The following is a 25,239-nucleotide window of genomic DNA, read 5'->3' on the forward strand; positions in this document are numbered from 1 at the left end:
TAATACAATGTAAATTCTCCCCTTAATTCCTTATGTTTCCAGTTCGTTGCATCTGTCTAAAGTTGAGTCTGTTTTTATCTATTGTAGTAATAATTTTAATAATGTAATTTTATCATGATGTACATCGCTTTGAATCCAGATAAAGCGATTAATCAAAATTTTATTAAAACTTGAAAACTTAAACTTGAAGAGTTCATATATTCTATTGCATGCACTCTCTCTTAATGTATGTTCATTATCAGAGTTTGCCGGCATAGCAGAAATATAAAGCGAGAGAGCGAAATATCAAGCATAATTTTGTCACTTCCATTATACATGTCTATATGTATGTGTTTGTAGGTGTTAATGTCGTATAATATAGATGTCTTCTTGCTACTTTGGACTTCAAGCTCAATTGGAAATGAGCAGTACTGGAACTATAGCCCCAGAGATCCATTCCCATTTATCTGAGGTTTCTTCATTGTGTTAGTCATTTCCCATCCTGTCTAGCCCAGGCAGTGCTTGAAGAGGGGCCATGGACTACTGTTCCCTCTTGATCCTGGTACATGTGCACCCTAAGTCTAGCCAGTATATATCGCTGTTGTGTGAGAGCTGTGACAACCCCCATCCCCCTCCCCCCAAGTAATATGAACATTGGTTGCTTGCATATCTATCAATCAAGATTTTTGTTCAATAGTAGCTTAAGGTGAGTTACTAGGTGTATACCTGTTCCTGGAGAGCTTACAGTCAAATGTTGTACCTAAGGCAATGGGAGTACATAACCTCCCCAGCCCTGGCTGACTCAAAGAGCAGAAATCTATTGTAAATTCTGGAAAAAAAAAAGCAAAACATTGTGCTCAGTTGTGGTTTGTAGGGTACATGCTTACAGTAATTCCTGTTTATGCCCTGGCTGTTCAGCCCTACAAACAGTATAGCATGCTGACTCCAGAGACTACCCGCAGTTTATTAATCTGTCTGCTGTGGATCCTAAAGAACGCTGACCAGAGCCTCATTCAGAAGTGGTTTGCAGACCTACCCCCACTGCAGCTCAGCAGGATACTGGACCTTCTTTACATCTGCGTCTCCTGTTTTGAATACAAGGTAAGATGTATGACATAGCAGCTGTGCTATTTTCCTTATAAAATTCCCTTCTTGATGCAAGTTGTGTTTCGGGTTTGTTTGTTTGTTTTTAATTATTTGCTGAAAGTTTGTTCACCTACAATTACCTATCAGCATTATATTTTCCATCTTGTGAATTACTAATACACTGTAACCAGTGCTCCCTCTAAGCGGGCGGGTGGTGTGAGCAAAATTTTTTCCCCGTGCGCTAAAAATATCGGGCGCCAGCACCAACTCGCCCGATTCTCCTCTCGCCGCGGCCTGCCATCTCCGTACGCCGTGCGCTGTGACGTGATATTGTGCGCTGCGAGGCAATATTTTGTGCGCCAGCACACGCCAGCGCAGCTTAGAGGGAACACTGACTGTAACCCTTTGGGGTTGTCGTAGAGGGCTGGATGCTCTAAAACCACCAATAAAATCCTGTGGGTCACTGTGGTGCAGGTGAATTGTCCAGTTTGAAAATTGTGATCGATGTTGAAACAATTTTGTATGCAAATGAGTCATGCCGTAATCCCATCCAATCAGTCATTGGAGAAAGTGATTGATACATATGCAGAGCTGGCAGGGGAAGCTGCAAAGCAGCTTCTCGCCACTCAGCTGTTCAGGGCAGGATGAGTGGCACAGATGTTGTGTGTTTGCTATCTGTGGGGGGGCGTGGCTTAACGCGAACACGAATGGACGTGTGATCGCGAAGCTCCTCTTCATCTGGGCAACAAAAGATTAAAAATTTAATCCCTTCTTGATGATTTCATAAAAAAAATAATTATTATCATTAGCGAAGCTGAACTTGTGAAAATTTGACGATAACCGCTTATAATGGAGTTGATGTGAAGCCTGAAAGAGTGAGAGCTAAGAATTCAGAGCACCGTTTTTTTTCCTCAGTGCTGAAACGAAGAAAAGCTGAAAGATATAAGTTTAAAGACTGATGAAAAGTATACTGCCTGAGAATCAAATGATAGTCTGAAGGAGGAAAGTAAAGAGAGAGGGTTTGTTTCTCTTTATGCTGAGTTCTTTCATGACAGGATGTTGATAGCCAGAGCGACGGGGCATATTTGAAGTAAACTCAGCGTAAGGGACATCAGCCTGATATTATAAACTGCCAAGCCTGGGTAAGATATTGAAAGAGAAGCTTGAAAACTAAAGAATGTTGTTATTTCTCTGTGCTAAAGCTGAATAACTGTTGAGAAGGAAGCCGATCTTGATGTGAGTCTGCTGACGGTTGATTGTGGAGCTGTGACAGTTTGATACAGCCTTCTCCTGCCAGCGCTGAGACAGGCTGATAAAAAACTTTTTCCCTCTGTGCTAAAACGAATAGATATTGGGGGAGAGTAAAGCTAAACGGAGCTAGAGGGAAAAAGAGCTGACAAGATCTGTGAAAGGGAAATCAAAAATAAAGTTTGCCGGTTTTTTCTCAGCGCTGAAATGACGCGACATCGGGAGTGAGTAACTGACAGAGCTGTTAAAAGTAACTGTTGAAAAAGATTTGTGCCGCCGTAGCTAAACGGAACCTACAGGAAAGAGGAAATAACTGTTTGATTAAATATTACCCTCCTCCGCTGAAACTGAGACAGGGCTTGAGAGAGGAAAGCCAGAGGAAAAGATTACCGGCATTTTCTTTTCAAATACTGGAACGGAGAGGAACTGGAGATAAATAACTGACAGTTGCTTCTAAGAATACTCTGAAGAAAAAACTTGTGCCTGTTTTAAAGATTGCAGTGGTCTTGCATTGAATTGCCCGATGATATAAAGAAAAAAAAAAAAGAAGTGTTTTCCCTTTTTGTCTGATATCAATGGAAAGCTGTTAGTTTCTAAAATATGGCGGTTTGAGATAGCCTTTCTTGCTAGTATTGAAGTGCAAACAGATCCTAAGAGAGGAGTGTTATTTCTCAGTGCAAGATTGGTGGTAGTTACAAATAAAATTTTTTGGATGGAATGACTGACAAAGATTTGACTACATTTCAGTGCTAATATAAAGCAACAAGAAAAACTGCTGATATAATAAGATATCAAAGTCAGATTATTGGGAATTGTGACTGAAAGATACTATTGTGTCTCCTAATAAATATAAATAAAGAAAAATCTAAGAAAAAGAAAATAACAACATGGCAAGTACCAGACAAAACAAAAATGAGGCTGGTATGTCAGCAAAAAGACAAAAGCAAGATCAAATAACACCAAGCAAGATTCCACTTCCTGTTGAAGAATCTGACATATTGAGTAAAGCTGAAGTTATGGAAGAACTAAGACAAATTAAGCAAATGCTAAAGGAAACTGTAACCAATATGTCAGATATGAAGGAAGAAATATTGAACATCCACAGACAACTGGAAGTTAATAATAAAAGAACAACTGTACTAGAATCTAAAATGGAGGTCATAGAAAGTGAAACAAACAGATGCAAAAATGACAGTCTGGAATTAAATAAATTGAAAGATCAACTGGAAGACTATGAGAATCGAGGAAGAAGGAAAAACATTAAACTTTTTGGAATACAAGAAAATTTAGAAGGAAAAAATGCTATACTTTTTCTAGAAAACTTAATTCCAAAAATATTACAACTGGACTTGAAACAACCACTTGAAATAGAAAGAGCGCATAGGATTCCAGTTAAAAATGTAGAAAATAAAGACAGGCCAAGACCAATAATTTTCAAAATGCTTAGATACCAACAAGCATTAGAAATATTAAATGCTGCAAAGAAAGACAAAAATCTAAATTATAAAGGATCCAGAATATGGTTTTTGCCGGACTTTGCTAAAAATACAGCAAATAAAAGAAAGAGACTATTAGACATGAGACCTCAACTAAAAGAAAAAGGTTTTAAATACGGTCTATATTATCCGGCAAAAATGAGAGTATCATCTGGAGATAAATCCTTGTATTTCGAGGATCCAGAAAAACTAAAAACTTTTCTTTCTAAACCAGAACCTATGATATTTTAACATAAAACATTAAGATGGGTTTTGATGACTTTATGAAAAATTATAAAAGTATGAAATATTGAAATATCTGAAGAAAGGGGAAAAAAAAATGATATAAAGAAAAGATGATAAAAATTTATTTATGAAAAAATGACTAAAGTTATTAAAGGTTAATATAGACAGATAGAAGGGGAATTTGTTTGAATATTGAATATTGATTGCCTAGGGGGGAGGAGAATGTTCGGGTTACAATTCCAATGTGTATCCTTAAGCAGCCATTGTATTGGGTGGGAAAGGGAGGGAAAAGGAGAGTATTTACTAGAATGATTAAGGAAAAAATAAACAAGGGATTAGATACTTTAGGGGTAAATATGTGTGTCATGAAAAACATTTTTTGGATTTTAAATATGAAGGAAGAGGGGAAGAAGATTATAATGAAAAGTATTAAAATGTATAATGTCTTTTAAAATATATTCTATTAATGTCAATGGCCTGAATCACGTAATTAAAAGGAAAAAAGTATTAACATTTTTAAAAAAGCAAAATGCGGATATTTACTGTCTGTAGGAGACCCATCTTAATATAAAGGAATCACAGAAACTATCGGGTGGGTGGGTAAAGGAATGTTTTTTTGCTCCAGCAGAGGGTAAAAAAGCAGGGGTAGCAATTCTTATAAATAAAAAATGTATGGCCAAGATTAAGGTAAAAAATTCAGATCCACATGGAAGATGGATACACATTGATATAGGTATGGGAAATGATACCCTGACGTTGTTTAATATATATGCCCCTAATTCGAATCAATCAGAATTTTTAAAAAAGTTACAGAATATGTTATTACCACTGGCTGCTTCTAACTTAGTGGTGGCTGGAGATTTTAATGCTGTAATGGATCCATTATTGGATAAAAAACCAGGTAAAAGTATAAAATCTTTAGGTTTAGATAATTTGGTTCAATCATGTGATTTGAAAGATATATGGCGTATTCTTCATTTTAATGATCAGGAATTTTCATTTTGTTCACAGGTTCATAAATCATTTTCAAGAATAGATTATATTTTTGTTTCAACAAATAAAGTGCAACAGGTGATTAAAGCTTCCATAGATCCTATTATCATTTCTGATCATGCGGGAGTATGGATAGAATTACAATTAGATCAATTAGAGAATGGTAGACCTCTTTGGAGATTTGATAATGCATTGCTTGTGGATGACAAATTTTTGGAAAATTTTAAAACACAAATTAACGATTTCTTTCAAATAAATTTAGTGGAGGATACATCTATAGAGAATGTATGGGATGCATTTAAAGCAACTATGAGGGGTAATATTATATCATATTCAGCTTTTATTAGGAAACAGATTAAAATACAATATATAGAATTAGAAAAGGAAATAAAAATATTAGAAGCTAAATTGGTAAGTAAATGGGAATATGAAGTTTTACAAGCTCTTTTGAAAGCAAAAGGTAAATATAATGAATTAACTTCAAAAATGATAAGAAGAGATTTGTTTTCCAAGCAAACAATGTATTATGGAAATTCTAATAAAGCGGGGAGATTATTGGCAAATTATCTTAAAGCAAAAAAAAGAAGAACTAATATTAATGGAATAAAAGATGATAATGGTATAATAACAAATCAAACAAATATAATATTAAAACAATTTTTAAAATTTTATAAGGACCTGTATTCTTCTGAGCCTTATTTGGAGAGACAAAAAGATGGGAAAAATTTTTTAGATTTAATTAATGGACCTAAGGTTCCTGATCATATAAAACGGAGTTTAGATGAACCTATATCATTAAAAGAATTAGAAACAGCATTGAGATCTCTTAGAGTTGGATCCGCTCCAGGTGGTGATGGTTATACAGTAGAATTTTATAAAACATTTCAAAATATCCTTTCCCCATATTTACTAAATTTATATCAGACACAACTTATAAAAGGTAATATTAAAGGTACTATGGCTGAATCAATAATAATTGTTTTGCCTAAGCCAAATAAAGATCCTACTTTGGTTTCAAACTACAGGCCTATATCTTTGATAAATGTTGATAATAAACTTTTGGCGAAAATTTTAGCTTTGAGATTAGCCAAGGCTCTTCCACATATTATAGATATGCATCAAACGGGTTTCGTTGCTAAAAGACATTCCTCTAATAACTCTAGATTATTGTTTCACATGTTAAACTTGTCAAAAAAAATAGATGAACCGGCTTTTACAGTTTCATTAGATGCTGAAAAAGCATTTGATAGGGTAGAATGGAATTTTATGTATCAGGCTTTAGAATGGTTTGGTATAGGTTCTGGATTTATACAAATGGTAAAAACATTGTATAGCTTCCCGATTGCAAGACTAAATATTAATAATAAGATATCTGATGGTTTTCAATTGCAGAGGGGAGTTAGACAAGGTTGTCCTTTATCTCCTTTGTTATTTGATGTTGTATTAGAACCCTTATTGTTAGCAATACAGCAAACGAGGGAGATACAAGGTATTCCATATTCAGATATGGAAAATAAAATTTCGGCTTATGCTGATGATATTTTACTTTATTTGAGAAATCCAGAGTCTACCTTATCTTCTTTATTGGAATTAATTGATAAGTTTGGCAAATTTTCAGGTTATAAAATTAATTGGAATAAATCTGAAATTATACCTTTAAATATTCATTGTGTAAAAGGATTATTTGACACTTTTCCATTCATATGGAAAGAAGAAGGATTTAAATATCTTGGCATTCAAGTTAAAAATACAATTGAAGATACTGTAAAAGAGAATGAAAAATATGTATTAAAAAAAGTTACGGAGTTATGTGAGCAATGGAACCCATTACATATTTCTTGGTGGGGAAGAGTTCAAACTATTAAAATGATGATATTACCTGTAGTTTGCTATCAAATGAGTATGATACCAATTTATTTTCAGGGGTCATTTTATAAAAAACTTAATAGCATTTTAACAAAATTTCTTTGGCTTGGTAAAACACCTAGAATAGCTTTAGTAACTTTGCAAAAATCAATTAAGGAGGGAGGGGTAAATTTTCCAAATTTCTATAGGTACCATCAAGCCTATATTCTACGTCAGGGTATGTATTGGATCCTCCCAGAACTTATGGATAATGTACCGGATTGGTTATATTTAGAATGGCGCCTTATGTTTCCCCTAAATTTAGTTCATTTGCCAAGTATTAACATACCTAGAAGATACAGAGAAAATAAAATATTAATGGATACTTGGAAAACGTTGAGGTTTATTGATAAATTAACACCTATCCCAATAAACAAATCAACTAATCAATCTATATGGATAAACTCCAAGATCAAAATTGGCGGAGCTCAAATCCTTTGGAAGAACTGGATTATTGCAGGCATTAGATCTCTAGATGATGTTATTTCAGAAGGTAAACTGCTGGATTTTTCACAATTGCAACATAGATTTGGTCTAAGTAAAACACAAAGTTTTAAATGGTTGCAATTGAAGCAGGCCATTCAGGTTGGGTTCCCTGAATGGAAAACATTAAATAATCAATATAGTTTAAAGTTCTTATGTTTTCAAGCAGACTTCCTAGGACATCAAGCCGCATTGTGGTATAAATTAATATCTGGATATTTGAATAAAAAACCAAAAAATGGTCTAAGAGATATTTGGAGCATTGAGATTGGACATCAGATTAATGCATCTCAATGGCCACTAATTTGGTCTTGGAGAATGGGATGTACAGTGTCAGCATCTATGAGACAAACTTGGTTCTTTTTATTACATAGAGCTTTTTGGACCCCTACACGTTTGCAAAAATTAGACAGTTCTAAGTCCAATAAATGCTGGCACTGTAATCTAGAACCAGGGACATTGGATCATTTATTGTATCATTGTCCCTACATTATAACTTTTTGGAATTCAATTTGGCCACAAATTAATAAATTGATGGAAAATCATATTGCAATATCATATGATACAATATTATTTGGAATGATGATGAGGAAAAAAAGTCAAATTTCACCAGAAAATAACAAGCTTTTATTAATTATGACAGGGGTTGCCATTCAACATATAACCAACAATTGGAAAAATTATAATAACCTAAATTATACATTATGTCATATGTCATATATACAAAATGGAAATAGCAATACAAAGAGGGACATATATTAAATTCATAAAAATATGGGGGCCTTTGCTGGCCTGCTCTTGTGGGGGCCTGATCGTTGCAGTGTCTTCTTCTTGCTGGCATGCAGGCCTTGTCATGGAGCCTGGGGCGATGGATTGCTGTGGACTTTTGTGGGACATTTCTTTTCCGTCTTTTGGGGACTGTATGGATGGTTAGGGGGGAGAGCCTGTTTGTGTTGAAGGGGATGCTCTGTTCTTTATTGGAGGGGGGGTACTTCCTTCTTGCAGTGGTTGACCGGATGAGGGAGTGGTGTGTATGAAAGGATGAGGGTGGGACTGTTTGCATGTTGGGTGGGTGGTTTTGGGGGTACATTTGGGGGCTCTTTCAGCCACTATATAGTGCTTTAGAGCAATACATGGCTACGACTTGTGGTTGTCCATTTTACTGCTCAACCTGTTAATGGACATCACGCAGGTTATAGGACTTGTTTATGTATGGGTTGGGTGGGATTTCCGGGTACTTTCAATTGGGTGTGTATCGGTGGGATTGCTGTGAGAGGCTGGGGGTGGTTCTTATAGGTTTGGTTTGCTGGGAGGGGGATTGGGAGCTGTTCCACAGGACCCTTGGACCACTAGTGGGTCGCATGAGGGATGGGGAAGGGGTGGCGGGGGGTGGGGTGGGGGGGGTGGATATGCTGGGGGTTTCTTCTGTTTTCTCTCTATTCTTTCCGCTTTCTCTTTCTTCTTCTTTTCTTTTTCTCCTTCCGTATTCCTGGTGCCCTGTGGTTGGCCTTTATCCTTTGGTGGATGCTCGGGTCTAGATTGCGGTTCTGGGAGCTGGTCGCTGGCTGGGACGGCCTTGCTCTTGGTTTTCTTTCTGGATTTTTGCCTGATTTTTGTCTATATCCTTTTTCTTATGAAGCCTCTTAGATGTATTTCCTGGAATATAAATGGTGTCACTTCGCCTATTAAACGACATAAGATTTTGAGAGCCCTGAACCGTCAGAGAGCGGATTTGGCCTTTCTGCAGGAGACGCATCTGTCAGCGGCGGAGCATGCTAAACTTCAGACCTGGTGGGTTGGTCAGCATTTGGGGGCACCTGCGAGCAACCGTAAGGCCGGGGTTTTAATTTTGATTCGGAAGGGGCTACCCTTTGTTATTCAACAGCAGTGGACGGATCCTGGAGGTAGGTATATCATCGCCAAGGCACTATTTAATCGTCGGCCCCTGATTCTATGTAATGTTTATGCTCCTAACAACTATGACTCTCGATTCTTCTCCTCACTTATTCGCCTTCTTGGCCAACAGTCGGATGTGCCTTTGCTCGTGGGGGGGGATTTTAATTGTGTTCATGACCCCTTGCTGGATAAATCAATTCCTGCTCCCCATGATCGGATGCATCCTTCTAAAGGTATTTCTTTACTTTGTTCATCCTTGGATGTTATTGATGTTTGGCGGACGCTTCACCCAGGAGAGCGTGACTACACTCATATATCTAGAGCCCATGCGTCCTTATCCCGGATTGATTACTGGCTGCCCTCTAGCGCTTTGTTCTCTCAGATTGAATCGGCCACGATTGGTTCCTTTGACGTATGCGATCATGCCATGCTTTTGTTACTCTTGCATTTGGATGTCTCTCCACCGGGATCCTTCCGTTGGCGATTTCCGCTTCGTTTGTATCAGGACTCGAAATTTCAGGAATTCCTGCTTCGAAAATGGTCTGACTATCAACTCCATAATATTGCCCATCGGGCTGATTCTACGCTTTTCTGGGAGGCTGCGAAAGCGGTCCTCCGCGGTGAGATTATGGCATATTCCAGCCATCAACGTCGTGCTCGGGATAGGGAGCTTTTACAGTTGGAACGTAGGATTGGTAACCTCCGTCGGCTTTATAGTATATCTCACGCTCCCTCTTTGCGTTCCTAGCTCTTAGCTTCCCAGTGTAAGCTTCAGGAATTGCTGCATGCTAGAACAGTCAAGTCGCTCGCTTATTATAGATACAAATTTTTTCGCCACGGGAATCAACGGGCGCTTCTGGCAAAGGTGGTCCGTCGTTCGGCAGGACGTACACATATCTTGCAACTTCGATCGGCAGGGGGGGGTCTGGTCAGGACGGATGCCGAGATTAATGCAGTGTTTTTTGACTATTATAGGAAGCTTTATTCACAGCAATCGGATTTAATGGACGGCACGGCATATTTGGATGGCCTCTCCCTTCCATGCCTGTCGGATAGGGCGGTAGCTAAACTTAATGCCCCTATAACGGCTGAGGAGGTGGCAGGCGTCATACAGAAGGGGCCCTTGTTAAAGGCCCCCGGACCAGATGGTTTTCGGATGGAATTCTATAAACTCCTGCTTCCTACGGTGGCTCCAGTCTTGGCTGATACCTTCACAGCAGCCATTCGGGGGGGTGCCCTTCCAGAGTCACTCACTTCGGCTCAAATAGTTGTGCTATTGAAACCTCATAAGGATGCAGCCCTCTCTTCTTCTTATCGCCCCATTTCGCTGCTGAATGTGGAGGCCAAGCTGTTCGCCAAGGTTTTGGCTAATCGATTGGCTTGTGTTCTTCCTGAGTTGATTGCTTCCCCTCAGGTGGGCTTTGTGCAGGGGCGTACTAGTGTGAAAAACATTAGATCTATATTGGCGTCTTTGGAATTCGTGGAGAGAACCCAACTTTCTTCTCTATTGGTCAGCTTCGATGCTGAGAAGGCCTTCGATCGGGTCTCTTGGAATTTTTTATTTGAGGTTTTAACTCGGTATGGCGTTACGGGCTTTTTTCAGGATGCGATTCGGGTGCTTTATCACTCTCCTACAGCTTTTGTTTGGGCCAATGGACTTTGTTCTCCTTCATTCCCCATATGTCGTGGCACGCGTCAGGGCTGCCCCCTTTCCCCATTGCTCTTTGCTCTGTCGTTAGACCCTTTGATCCGTGATATTCAGCTTAATGGAGCTATTTCGGGTATTCGAATTGGTTCTTCCGAATTTAAAATCTCGGCATTTGCGGACGATCTCCTGGTCCATATCTCGGAACCCGCACTGTCTCTTTCCAATCTGATGGCCACTTTTCAAGAATATGGAGACTATTCGGGTTTTAAGCTTAACCTTGATAAATCTCTGGCGTTGGCTACATCCTCGGATTTGCGGGACTCTTGGCCTGGACCCTTTCCCCTTCAATGGGCTTCGTCTTCGTTTCGTTATTTAGGGATTCTGCTGACGCCTCGTACGTCCAAATTGTATCGTGTTAACATTGATTCTTTGTTCAGTTCTTCGGCTGAGTGTTTTGCTCGTTGGTCTCCTCTTCCTTTGTCCTTGTCGGGTAGGATCAATTTGTTTAATATGGTCCTTTTTCCAAAATGGCTTTATACTTTGCAGTTGCTCCCTTTATGGCTCTTGAAACGGGATATTACTAAGTTACATTCTATGCTTTCTCGATTCTGTTGGGGGGGCAGCGACCACGGGTGGCGCTGCGTTATCTGCTCGGCGCGTGGGGAGGAGGGGGACTGGGGTTACCACATTTTCGGTTATATAATGCTGCCTGTTTGATGCGCTTTTTGGGGGAGTGGCTTTCGGATCGTCAGGATTTTACTCCGAAAGTTTATGAGAAGGAATTTTTTGCACCTTGGCATATTCTGTCTTTGGTGCACACGCCCCGTTCTGCCTTGCCGGCGGCTCTTCGGGGGCGCACTCGCTACGCGTTATATGGTCTTATGTGTTGGACTCTTGGGGTGGTACTCCCTCGATTACTAGATACTTACCTATTCAGGGGAATCTGCAATTCAGCCCGGGCATGGAGACTGCTAGTTTTCGTAAATTGGCATCCCGGGACTTAACGTTACTTACCCATGTTCTCCAGGCAGATGGTTCTTTACTGTCCTGGGATGCTATGGTCCGGTCGGGTGTTTTCTCTGTGGGCGACTTTCTCGCGTTTCGACAACTTCATCATTATGTTCGATCCCTCCCCCGAGCCGCTTTGGCTTTTCCTATTGAGGACAGATTTGCGGCGCTGCTGGACCCCTACTTGGAAGATGGGTTTACAGTTTCGGGTCTTTATAAGGACTTCCATCGATTATTGGGTCCGGCTGACCGCGCTGTCCTACACGCCCGTTGGTGCCAGGATCTGGGGATAGCACGGGACGCGTTAGACCTCCCTTCCTTGATTGCAAGAATCCGGGGAGTTTCCGTTAATGCAGATCTACGGGAGTGTCAGTTTAGGGTTCTTCATCGGGGCTATTTTACGAAAAGTCAGTTATATTATTCGGGTTACACGGACTCTCCTTTATGCCCTAAGTGCCTCCAGCAACCTCATTCGTTTATCCATGCCTTCTGGTCTTGTGTGAAAATCAAACGTTTTTGGCGGCAGGTTGTCTCTTATGTGGAGGGCGTCTTCGGCACAGCATTACCTTTTTCAGCCGCAGGTCTCTTGCTGGATAAATATGAGGCCTTCCGCTTGTCTGATTCGGGTCAGCGGCAGTTTATGAGACGGGTGGGGGTCTTGGGGAAGAAAGTTATTCTATCTGTGTGGATTGGGGAACCTTCTCCCTCCTATTGGGACTGGAGGAATCGTTTGCATGCTCTGCTGCTGCTGGAGTGTAAAGATGCGTCTTCTAGCTTACGACGGAGGCGACTCTTTCTTCGGATCTGGGATTCTTACCTTTTTTCATTATCACCTCGGGCTAGAAGTGACATTCTAAATTCCTTGTGACTTTTTCTGAGACCTGGGCTTGTTTTCCATCCTTGAGGGGCGCCAGGTATACTTCTCTTTCTCTTTCTTTCTTCTTCGTCTTTACTCTCTTTCTTCTTTCTTTCCGTGATGGTGTTACTCATTGTCTTGGGCAGTGGGCTATCTGAGTCCAAGCCTACTGCACTCCATTTTTCTCGTTTCAGACTAGGGGGGTTGGGGAGGGGGGGTGGTGTGGGTGGGATTGTTGGATCTTCTCTTTTGTTTCTGATGTTTTCTTCTGTTACTGTGGTTCTGACATATTGGTCTGTTCTGTGTTATTTGATAATAAAAATCGATTCAACATAAAAAAAAATATGGGGGCCTTTGACAAAATATTGTAATGAGTAAATAGTAGGTTTTTTTTCTTCTTCTATTCTTCTTTCAAATATCTCTATTATGACACACATAGGGGGGGTAATGAAAATAATTTTTACATAAATATGTTAAAATATATTATACAATATGTTATGTATGAATGAAATATAATAGAAGGGTGGGGGGAGGGAGAGGGGATAAAAATATATTTAGAACATAATGTATTAGATATAAAAGTGTTATTGTATATTCATCAATTATATTTTAACATGTTGTACACTTTCTGTAAAATTTGAAAATAAAAAATAATATATAAAAAAAAAAAAAAAAAAAAGTTGTGCTGGGACCCCTCCCCCAACAATGGCCCCCTTCCCCATCCGAACTTAAAAAATAAAATCAGCAGGAGGGGGTCTGGGTGGACGAGGAAGGAGAGAGTGGGCATCCCTCCTGCCCTGCTGATTTTTTTTTTTAAGTTTGGGGGGTTGAAGGGGGGTTGTTGTTGGGGGTGGGGGTGTTCTAGCACGACTTTTTTTTTAATGGGGTCAGATATTGTGCATGTGTAATACACACACAATATCTGTGCCCATAAAAAAAAAGCTCTACGTACTTGGATTCTGACTGAAGGTGGAGCTATAGAGCTCAGTGGAGTATAACAGAAGCAGAGTGAAAAATCTGGAGTGGATTTCTCAGCATGCGGCTAAAGAGAAATAACCCAACTACTGTCTACTGGAAATAACCCAACTATCTATCTACTGGAAAAGAGGTTATCAGGGTAAGTACATAATCTCCTTTTACAGAGTTTAAAGACTACAGTTGAGTAAGAAATGTGCTGTCATGATTATGTCTGAAGTCAAAATTGTTTAATGAAGTGGGGGACAGCTGATAAATCCAGCCTCTTTTCTTCTGCCCAGGGAAAACAGTCCTCAGATAAAGTCAGCACACTGGTCCTACAGAAATCAAGAGATGTGAAGGCTCGTTTAGAAGAAGCACTGCTGAGAGGTGAAGGAGCCCGTGGGGAGATGATGAGACGCTGCAAGACTCCTTCAGGTACACCCATTCATTGGCTTATCTGAAAGTCGTCCAGTTGACTAAAAGATGTCAATAAAAGCAGCAGTAACAAAATAAAGAACAGCTCAGTAGTGACACATGGAACCCTATTTTACATAGAATGGAGAGATCAGAACTGAGACATCAAAGTTAGGATGTGCTCATTGCTGATAGTGTTCTAATCTAATCTAGTCTTCAATTTATATACCGAATCCTTTCCTGAAGGAGCTCGATTCGGTTTACAATTAATTAAAAAATAAGATAACATCTAATAGATCGAATGGAAAGAGTACTATTAGTTAGGATTAGATAGATATTTAAATAGTTGAGGGAACTGGTCTGAATAGCTATTGTGTAAACAACCAAGTTTTTAGATCTTTCTATTGGAAGTATATTTGCAAATGGGGGGAGAGGGTGGGTTGTCTAAATTATACTGAAGGTTTAACATATAAATAAGAATATTTATATTTGTATGGAAAGCTCTTAATACTCAATATAGTCTGCAGGTTCTATGTTTCCAGGCGGATTTTTTTGGGTCACCAAGCCGCAAAATGGTATAAATTGTTAAATGGATTTTTAAACAAAAAAAAGAAAACTGGACTTAGGGATATTTGGAGTATTGAGATTGGTCAGACAATTTCTGAATCTCAGTGGCCACGATTTTGGTCCTGGAGATTAAGATCTACAAAGTCAGCATCTATGAGTCAAACTTGGATGTTTTTGTTACATAGAGTTTTATGGACCCCTACACGCTTACAAAAGATAGATACAGTGGTGCCTCGCATAACGAACGCCTCGTATGGATAATGTACTGGGACACAGCCCATGTGGCCATTGCTCTAATTGCAACATTATGGTTACTGCCTCTAGCTTTAATAATCCGAGTGACGGCAAGAATTATAGTTTACGTCATACCTCTACCTGTCAATCAACGAACATTATATATATTCTTCAGTGTCCATGTGACCTGCTTTATGTAGGCCAAACCTCACGCACTTTAACAGTGAGATTGACGGAGCACAAAAGCTGTTTAAACACTCGTAAGTTGACGGCTCCTATAGTGTCCCACTGTGTCCAACACGAACATAGGTTCGAGAATCTGAAATGTTGGGTGATTGAGAAGTTGGCTGTATCTCTAAGGAGAGGAGACATTAGGAGAGTGCTATGGCAGAAAGAGCAACAATGGATCAATCGTTTACAAACTTTAGAGCCTCGTAGTCTTAACACTGTTTATGAATGGCAACCTTTCTTCTGACTTTTGCAATATTACATGAAATTTAAGATCGCTAATTTTGAACTTTGCATTGTCCTATGAGACATTGGACTTGCATTCTAATTTGGTGTGTTAGTAGCTGAGGTTTAGCCTATCATGCATCACGTTTTTGTGATGACGTCAAGTCGCCCGGTTCGTTCGTCTTTTTGTTCGAGCCGGGCGTGTCTCGCAGTCCCAGAACCATTTTGAGAGGAGCCAGCTTTACAATTGTGGCGTTGGAAGAAGCGGGAGATATTTGGACATTTGATTTTTCCCCTGAAGTAGCCTTTTAGGCGAAACAGAAAGACTTTTCTGTCGGGATAAGGAACTGAGAATCTTCTGAGTCACTCCGTATTTTCAGATGAGTGGATGTTTTTTTTTTTCTCTTACTTTTGTTCCAAACTCCAGGCCTCAACAATTGCTTATACCCGTTAAGTTGAGCTGTAGCCCTCGACTTTTTTGTAGTCAGTTTGGGATCCTGTTCATGCTATGAATATGTTCTAATATATTGAACTCTGCTTACATTGCTCACCCTGAAAAATCTTTGAAAAAATCATTGAAAAATATTAACTGTGCATGAATGAAAACTATTTATTTAAATGTACACGGAGTTTTTTTTATAAATCAGTGATGATGTGAGTTGGCTCGGGTACTTGTGTAGTCCCGGCCTCTCACAATTGAGGTTTATTTTTCTCCGTTGTTTTATAATTTGTTATATTGATGGTGTGATGTTAAGAGTTTCTGTTAACGTGGTATGAATGATTCCCTGCTACTAAACATTATTTTCAATATGTTTCATATACATTTTGATATACACGATTGAATTCCCTTATACATTTAGTTGTACACACTGCTTCAATTGCAACCATTTATAAAATTGTGATTTATTCAGTCCAAATTTATTTTGCAATTGTGTAAACTCAAGCATATTTCCATTTGAAATAACATCATTTAAAGTTCGTATTCCTGCATTTAACCAATGCTTCCAGACAATCTTAGATCCGCCAATTTGAATCTTGGAGTTTAGCCATATAGATTGATTTGTTGATTTATTTATAGGAATTTCAGTTAAATTACTTATATACCTCAGAGTTTTCCATGTATCTAATAAAAGTTTATTTTCTTTATACAATCTGGGCATCTTGATACTGAGAATGTGACAAAGATGTAAAGGAGACATGAGTCGCCATTCCAAATATAACCAATCTGGAGTGTATTCAATAAGATCTGGGAGGACCCAATACATACCTTGACGTAAAATATAGGCCTGATGATACCTATAAAAATTTGGGAAATTTACCCCACCCTCCTTAATTGATTTCTGTAAAGATACCAAAGCAATTCTAGGTGTTTTGCCAAGCCAAACAAACTTAATAATTGTTGAATTCAATTTTTTATAAAAAGAGTTTTGAAAAAATACCAGAATCATGCACATTTGATAGCAAACCACAGGCAATATCATCATTTTTATGGTTTGAACTCTCCCCCACCAAGATATATGTAACGGATTCCATTGTTCACATAATTCCGAAACCTTTTTTAATAAAAGTTTTTCATTTTCTTTTACTGTATCTTCTATTGAATTTATAATCCAAATTCCTAAATATTTTAATCCATCCTCTTTCCAAACAAAAGGAAATGAATCAAACATAGATTTTATGCAATGTACATTAAGCGAAAGAATTTCAGATTTATTCCAATTGATTTTATATCCTGAAAACATTCCAAACCTTTCAATCAATTCTAACAAACATGGTATAGTTGAACCTGGATTGCGCAAATATAATAAAATATCATCCACATAAGCAGATAATTTGTATTCCCATTCTTTCAGGGGAATACCCTGTATCCCCTTTGTCTGGTTAATAGCTATCAATAAGGGTTCTAAAACAATATCAAACAACAAAGGAGATAATGGACATCCCTGTCTAACTCCTCTATGTAGTTTAAAACTTTCAGATAAATTATTATTAATGTATATTCTTGCCATAGGGGAGCTATACAAAGTTTTAATCATTTGAACAAAACCAGGACCTATACCAAACCAATCCAAGGCTTGATACATGAATGACCATTCTACCCTATCAAAAGCTTTTTCTGCATCTAATGAAAGAGCAAAAGCTGGTTCATTCATCATTTTAGTTAAATTTAAAATATGAAACGTCAGTCTTGTATTGGTAGAAGAATGTTTGTTAGCAACGAAACCCGTTTGATGTACATCAATTATGTAAGGGAGAGCCTTTGCTAATCTTAATGCCAGAGCCTTAGCCAATAATTTTCCATCCACATTAATTAATGATATTGGCCTGTAATTTGAAATCAAAGTGCGATCTTTATTTGGCTTTGGCAAAACAATCACCACAGATTCTGCCATAGTACTTTTAATACAACCTTTATTAAGTTGAAACTGATATAAATTTAGTAAATAGGATAATAAAGAATTTTGAAATGTTTTATAGAATTCCACAGTAAAACCATCCCCACCTGGAGCGGATCCAACTCTAAGAGACTTCAATGCTGTTTCTAATTCTTTTAATGATATAGGTTCTTCTAAACTTCTTTTTATATGATCAGGAAGTTTTGGACCCTCAAGAAAATTAAAAAATTCCATACCTTTTTGAACTTTATCAACAGAAGACTCGGAAGAATACAATTCTTTTTAAAAAGCCAAAAATTGATTTAAAATATTACTAGTTTGATTATGCATATTTCCTTTCTCATCTTTTATTGCAATTATTTTTATTCTTCTCTTTTTTGCTTTAAGATAATTTGCAAGTAAACTTCCTGCTTTATTAGATTTTCCATAATACAAGGTTTGCGAAGAAAACAAATCTTTCCTTGCCATTTTTGAAGAAATTTCATTATATTTACCCTTAGCCTTTAATAAAGCTTGCAAATTTTCGTGATTCCATTTATCTATTAATTTGGACTCCAGCAATTTAATTTCTTTTTCCAAATCTGAAAATTGTTTAATGAGTTGTTTTTTAATATATGCAGAATAAGAAATAATATTACCTCTTATAGTAGCTTTAAATGCATCCCATAAAATTTCCGTATTAATATCTGCTGAAGTATTTATTTGGAAAAATTCCAAAATTTTTAACTTAATTTCTTCAAGAAAAGTTGAATCTGAAACCAATGCATTATCAAACCTCCATAGTCATCTATTATAATCACTATTATCTAATGTAAGTGTAATCCACACCCCTCCATGATCAGATAAAATAATTGGATCTATGGAGGCTTGTGTCACTTGTTGTACCATGGAATTTGATACCAATATGTAATCAATTCTTGAAAAAGATTTATGAACTGGTGAGCAAAAAGAGAATTCCTGATCATTAAAATGAAGAATACGCCATATATCTTTCAAATTACAAGTATTCACCAAATTATCTAACCCTAATGATTTTATATTTTTGCTTGGTTTTTTTTATCCAAAAAAGGATCCATAACCGCATTAAAATCTCCAGCTACTACTAACTTAGAAGCAGCCAGTGGGAGTATTAATTTTTGTAAATTAGTAAAAAATTCATTTTGATTCGAATTTGGGCATAGATATTTAGTAAAGTCAAAGTATTATTTCCCATACTCATTTCCTCTTTTATCCATCTCCCTAAAGGATCAAAATCTATCATTTTAAATGAAGCTAAACATTTTTTGTTAACTAATATAGCCACTCCTGCCTTTTTACCCACTGCAGGAGCGAAGAAACAGTGTTTCACCCAATTATTCTCTAACTTCTTGGAATCTACCACTGACAAGTGTGTCTCTTGAATGTAATACACATCAGCATGTTGCCTTTTTAAAAATGCTAACATTTTTTTCCTCTTTACTGGGTGATTAAGGCCATTGACATTGAGTGAAAATATTTTAATCTCCATCATTCCAGATAATCTTTACATAAGCTCTTCCATTTATTTTATAGAAACAAAAAACTGAAATGAGTTGAAATGAAGAAACACCATTTTCATTCATATCCCATCCTACTACATCCCTACCCCAATTATCAAATCCCCTTAAACCCCCTCCCAACCCTCCCTCTCCCACCCTTGATAATGACTGATAAAACCTGGAACCGCACATACAGGACCAAGCAAAGCAAAAAGAAAGCTCTATACAGACCTCAAATATAACACAATATTGTATGTAATAATCATATATACTTTCACATGTAGTACCGTATTTTCACGTAGATAACGCGCACCCGTGTAAAACGCGCACACGGGTAAAGCGTGCGAAAAACAAATCTATGTACAGAAATTTTTATATACCGCGCACACCCGTATACCGCGCATGCTGCCCGACTCTCCGGTCGCCGCCCGACTCTCCTTTCGCCCGCCCCAACTCTCCTCTGGCCACCCCGACTCTCCTTTCGCCCGCCCCGACTCTCCTCTCCCCCTTGAAGTCCTGTCCCCACCCTGAAAGCCTGATGCCCCCCCCCCCTGACGTCCGATTCACCCCCCCCCCGCAGGACCATTTGCACCCCCACCGCGAAGGACCGCTCGCACGCACCCCCACCCCGAAGGACCGCTCGCACGCACTCCCACCCGCACCCCCACCCTGAAGGACCGCTCGCACCCCCACAGGCTCTCGACCCCCCCCCCCCATCATGTAGAAGCTCCTACTGGTGTCCTGCTGCTTCCTCTTGGCGGTCCCGACTCCCCGACACGATCGGGGCAAAAGGGAGCTCAAGCCCTCTTGCCCCCCCCCCGACTCCCCGACACGATCGGGGCAAGAGGGAGCTCAAGCCCTCTTGCCCCAGCCAACTGCGGCACCCCCGACACGATCGGGGCAAGAGGGAGCTCAAGCCCTCTTGCCCCGCCGACTCCCCAACTCCCCGACAATATCGGGCCAGGAGGGAGCCCAAGTCCTCCTGGCCCTGGCGACCCCCCCCCCACTAGTTGTTCGGGCCAGGAGGGAGCCCAAACCCTCCTGGCCACGCGACCCCCTACCCCGCACTACATTACGGGCAGGAGGGATCCCAGGCCCTCCTGCCCTCGACGCAAACCCCCCTCCCAACGACCGCCCCCCCAAGACCCTCCGACCGCCCCCCCCCAGCCGACCCGCGACCCCCCTGGCCGACCCCCACGACACCCCCACCCCCCTTCCCCGTACCTTTGTGTAGTTGGCCGGACAGACGGGAGCCAAACCCGCCTGTCCGGCAGGCAGCCAATGACGGAATGAGGCCGGATTGGCCCATCCGTCCCAAAGCTCCGCCTACTGGTGGGGCCTAAGGCGCCTGGGCCAATCAGAACAGGCCCGGGAGCCTTAGGTCCCTCCTAGGGGCGGGGCCTTGGGCACATAGTCGGGTTGGGCCTTTGATTTAATGCCCTTTGATTTAAGTACATTTCTAGTTTCACTGGCTCATCAAAGCTCATAGTTTTATTGTCAATAGTTATTTTCATAATCGCAGGGTATATCAGCCCAAACCTAGCTCCGATGTCTCTCAACTTCGGCCTCATGTCTAGAAATTTTTTCCTTTTATCAGCCGTTGTTTTAGCGAAGTCAGGAACGATGTGTACTTTGGCATCTTGACTTTTTAAATTCGCATGTTCCTTAGCCAATCTTAACACCTCTAAAACTTGTTGATGCCGTAACAACTTGAAAATGATAGGGCGAGGACCTTTTAAAGTATCAGGTCTTTTCATTGGTATGCGATGTGCACGCTCAATTTCTATTGGGTATTTGGATTTGAGGGGCAGGATTTTCATCAAAAAGTTTTCAACAAATGAGACCGGGTTGCTTTTCTCCACCCCTTCCGGTACGCCCAAAAGTCTCAGGTTACTCCGCCTCATGCGATTCTGGCAATCCTCCATTTCCCTGGTGAGTGCAAATATTTTATCTCTGTCCAGTTTATATTGCCTTCTTTCATTTTCAAAGCTGTCCATTCGCATTTCCAATTTAGTTGTTTTGATCTCTAACACTTCGGTTCGTTTATTTAAAGTTGTTACTTCTTCTTGTATGTCATCCAGTTTTTTGGCATTTTTTAAAAGAATTTCCTTTATTTCTTGGATTTCCTTCCAAAAGTCGATGTCGCTCTTCTCCCTTGACAACGGGCATTTCGATGGTGTTGCCGGCTCCGGTTTAGATCTTTTAACACTGCCGTTATTAGAAACCACCATATCCGATTTATTTTGCTTTCCTGAAGCCATAATGTTGTCAATTTTCTTCGTTTTGAGTTCAAAGTGAAATTTTTGATTTAGTAATTTAAGTCATGAATGTCTGTTTATACGGAGCCTCTGCCTTACCCATCCATGCTCGTGCACTCCCAAGCCATAAAGGAATTTAAAGATGACACATGCACACTTAAACTATATCCTATAACAGACTGGGAGCCAATGAAGCTTTCTGTTTTTTGTGTGTTCAATCATTTTTTATTGATATTTTGAAAATATAACAGTCATGGACCTATTATGAAGTACTAACGATCATACTTTCCAAAAATAAGATGCCGTTGTATTCTGTATTAGTTGCAGTCGATCTAGGCTGCCCTGTTTAATACCCAAATATACAGAATTACAGTAATTTGGATTTCCCCAGACATGTCCTCTTTTAGGCATTTTTTAGAGGACATGTCCAGGTGTCTGGACGGTTTTTCAAACCCTGACATTTTGTCCAAGTTTTGAAAAGCTGGTGAGATCAGGACCAGGGCTGGAGTGCATCTGCACATGCGTGGATACATTTCAGCCCCAGCCCGAAGAGATGAGGTTTGTGTGGGGCTGGGCTTGGGGGCGGAACAGGGCGGTCCCAGAGTGGAACAGGGCAGGGTCATGCGTCCTCTTTTACCAGATGGAAAATATGATAACCCTACCTGCAGGGCCCCTGTCAGCTTGGACTGGGGTCCTCCCTCCCCCCATGGCCTCTCCTTAAAAAGAATAGCTTTTTCTGGCTTGGTTGCAGGTAGTTCACTGTCTGCAGCACAAATTTAATTATTCCTGATAGTTTGTGGTATTATATCCAAGTAACTCTACTCCCCCGCCTGTATGTTACTGTAGGATATGAGAGGGAGAGGCTGGGGGGGGAGAGGGTAGGGAAGTTTAGTAGTTTAGTTTTAACATTAGCAAATTAGTTTTGTAATTTTATAGCTTGGATATAATAACATATTGTTATATGATACTATTCCTGTGACTTGGATGTTATGTTTTTTGCTGTGTACCTTGACTTTAAAAATAAAGATATAAAAAAGTCAGCAAGCTGGAAAAGTAGTTTCACTTTTTCACTTTTAGAGAATGTGAAACTCAGGGCAGGATTAACTCTTTAGTGGCCTCTAGGCAAACAGGCACTTTAGACCCTCTAGTAATATACAGTAAATACATTTTAAAATTCATGCAAATGAGGCCCTGCAGGATTCTGACTGCAAAAGAAAGCAGCAAAGAAAGACAACAGATGAAAAATTCATCTCACCAGTTTTGGGAGTGAGGGAAATGGACAAACCTCCAGACAGCGGTGGTTTTGATCTCCACTGCACTCTTCTTTCGGAAGCAAGCTACTTTACCAGGGCAAAAAAAAAAATCTGCTTTTGGAGCCATTGAATTAAAACATCTGAGTGGCCCCCTCCTAAACATTTGGACCCTAGGCACCTGTCTAGTTCGCCAATGTCGTAACCCTGCCCTGGTGAAACTACACAAGTGGAGAGAGTGATAGTCTGACTAGGGTTGCTGGGAGGTGATTCTCCTTGCTGGATGACTCCCTATAGACGTGTGCCAATATGCAATGATGTATACTTTGCAGATGTGGTTCACATGGGTAGAGCTTGGGTTAGTGTTACCAGATGTCTGGATTTCCCCGGACATGTCCGGGGGCCTGGATGGCTTTTCAAAACCCGGCATGTTATCCAAGTTTTGAAAAGCTTTCCTTTGCACAGTAGAGCATCCGCATGTGCACACAGCTCGAGGCATCTGGAAGTGTTCAGACGTTGACATGCGTTGGAGAGCAAGCAATGGGGGGGGGTGGCGCTGGGGTGGGACCAGGGCAGGATTGGGGTTGGACCAGGGGGTAACAGGGCGGGGATGGGTGGAACTGGGCAGGCATGGGGGCGGGTCTAAGGGTTCAGATTTTCCAGACGGAAAATCTGGTAACCCTAGTTTTGGTGGAATAATCTACATGTTATGTACTGTAAGCTTTTGGCTAGCATAAATGTCCACACCTGCACATAAGGTGGCATACGCTAATAATCTATAAAGAAAAGTAGGTGCCTACTTCTTTTTATAGCAGTGTCCCGCATATTTTCTTGAGCCGCGGCATCTGGAAGTGAGCAGATGTTTATTTTTGTTTTATTTTTTTTATTTATTCAATTTTCTATACCGTTCTCCCAGGAGAACTCAGAACGGTTTACATGAGATGTTGACGTCCGCGCCTGCGCGAAGTCCCTTCAGACGTGCCCTGAGATGCCAGTGCGGGGTGCCAGCAGGGAAGAGGTTCCGCAGAGAAGGAGAGGCGCCGGCTGATTGCATAAAGGACGTGCCTCCTGCAGCGAGAGGCAGTCAGCCGGCACCTCTCCTCCACCTGAAAACTCAGGAGGCCCACTAGCGTGCCGCAGCACATAGTTTGCAATACACTGCTTTATAGAATAGGCTTCAAATAGATGCTTTTTTAGCACTTACATGTAGGTGCCTCATATAGAGTTACCCTTAATATAAATAGTGCTGAGCTAAAAATAAACTTGGAAACTTGGAAAAATAGTGCTAACTGCTCCAGCACTACCCATATAGAGAAGAGGTGTAGACAGGAGGGAATTTGGCAATGGTCAGTGGGTTTTTTTTGGCTGTCACCAATGTTATACTCTGATATTCAATGTCCAGGCACTAAATAGCTGGATGGTACAGCAGGCTATCTTTTATAATAATAACAGTTTATATACTGCAGGACCGTGAAGTTCTATGTAGTTAATAATGATTAAAAAGTTATAGATTGAGTAGTACTAACAGAGTTAAGATTTAGCAGTCAGTTACTGTGGGGAAAAATTGTTGTGTAGCTGCCTCTAAGTACTTTAGGAACAAATATGTTTTTAGGTGTCTCCTAAGTTCCCCATAAGTATTCGCGAGCATGAGTAATTGTTTCAAATCTTTACCCCATAATGTTGCCTGATAAGAGAAGATTACCGTATTTTCGCGGATATAACGCGCACCATTGTAAAACGCGCACAGGGGTATAGCGCGCAGAAATCACGATGATATGTACAAAAACTTTTCTATACCGCGCTCAGGCATATAACGCGCATGCTGCCCGACTCTCCTTTCGCCCGCCCTGACTTTCCGTGCACTGTCCCGACTCTCCGTTCACCCCCCCTGACTTCCGTGCACTGCCCTGACTTTCCGTGCGCTGTCCCGACTCTCCGTTCACCCCCCCTGACTTTCCGTGCACTGTCCTCCCTTGAAGTCCTGTCCCCCCTTGAAGGTCTGTCCCCATCCTGAAAGCCTGATGCCCCCCCCCGACGTCCGATACATCCCCCCCCCGGCAGGACCACTCGCACCCTCATCCCGAAGGACCGCCGACTCCCCAACAATATCGGGCCAGGAGGGAGCCCAAACCCTCCTGGCCACGGCGACCCCCTAACCCCACCCCGCACTACATTACGGGCAGGAGGGATCCCAGGCCCTCCTGCCCTCGACGCAAACCCCCTCCCCCCAACGACCGCCCCCCCCCAGAACCTCCGCCCGTCCCCCCGCCGACCCGCGACCCCCCTGGCCGACCCCCACGACACCCCCACCCGCCTTCCCCGTACCTTTGTGTAGTTGGGCCAGAAGGGAGCCCAAACCCTCCTGGCCAC

At 40.6% G+C, this 25,239-nt stretch overlaps 1 protein-coding gene across 5 annotated transcripts in view; it reads left to right on the forward strand.

Moving 5' to 3' along the window:
- The window catches only part of DOCK8 (dedicator of cytokinesis 8), a 414,444-nt gene that overhangs the window by 256,914 nt on the left and 132,291 nt on the right, over positions 1-25,239 (forward strand). For all 5 annotated transcript variants that reach the window (XM_033924987.1, XM_033924968.1, XM_033924979.1 and 2 more), the window contains 2 exons: positions 898-1,080; positions 14,080-14,215. In XM_033924987.1, the coding sequence (XP_033780878.1) occupies positions 898-1,080; positions 14,080-14,215 (319 nt within the window). The remainder of the gene's footprint in view (positions 1-897; positions 1,081-14,079; positions 14,216-25,239) is intronic.

Source organism: Geotrypetes seraphini, chromosome 1, assembly GCF_902459505.1.
Source record: "Geotrypetes seraphini chromosome 1, aGeoSer1.1, whole genome shotgun sequence".
Lineage (NCBI taxonomy): Eukaryota > Metazoa > Chordata > Amphibia > Gymnophiona > Dermophiidae > Geotrypetes > Geotrypetes seraphini.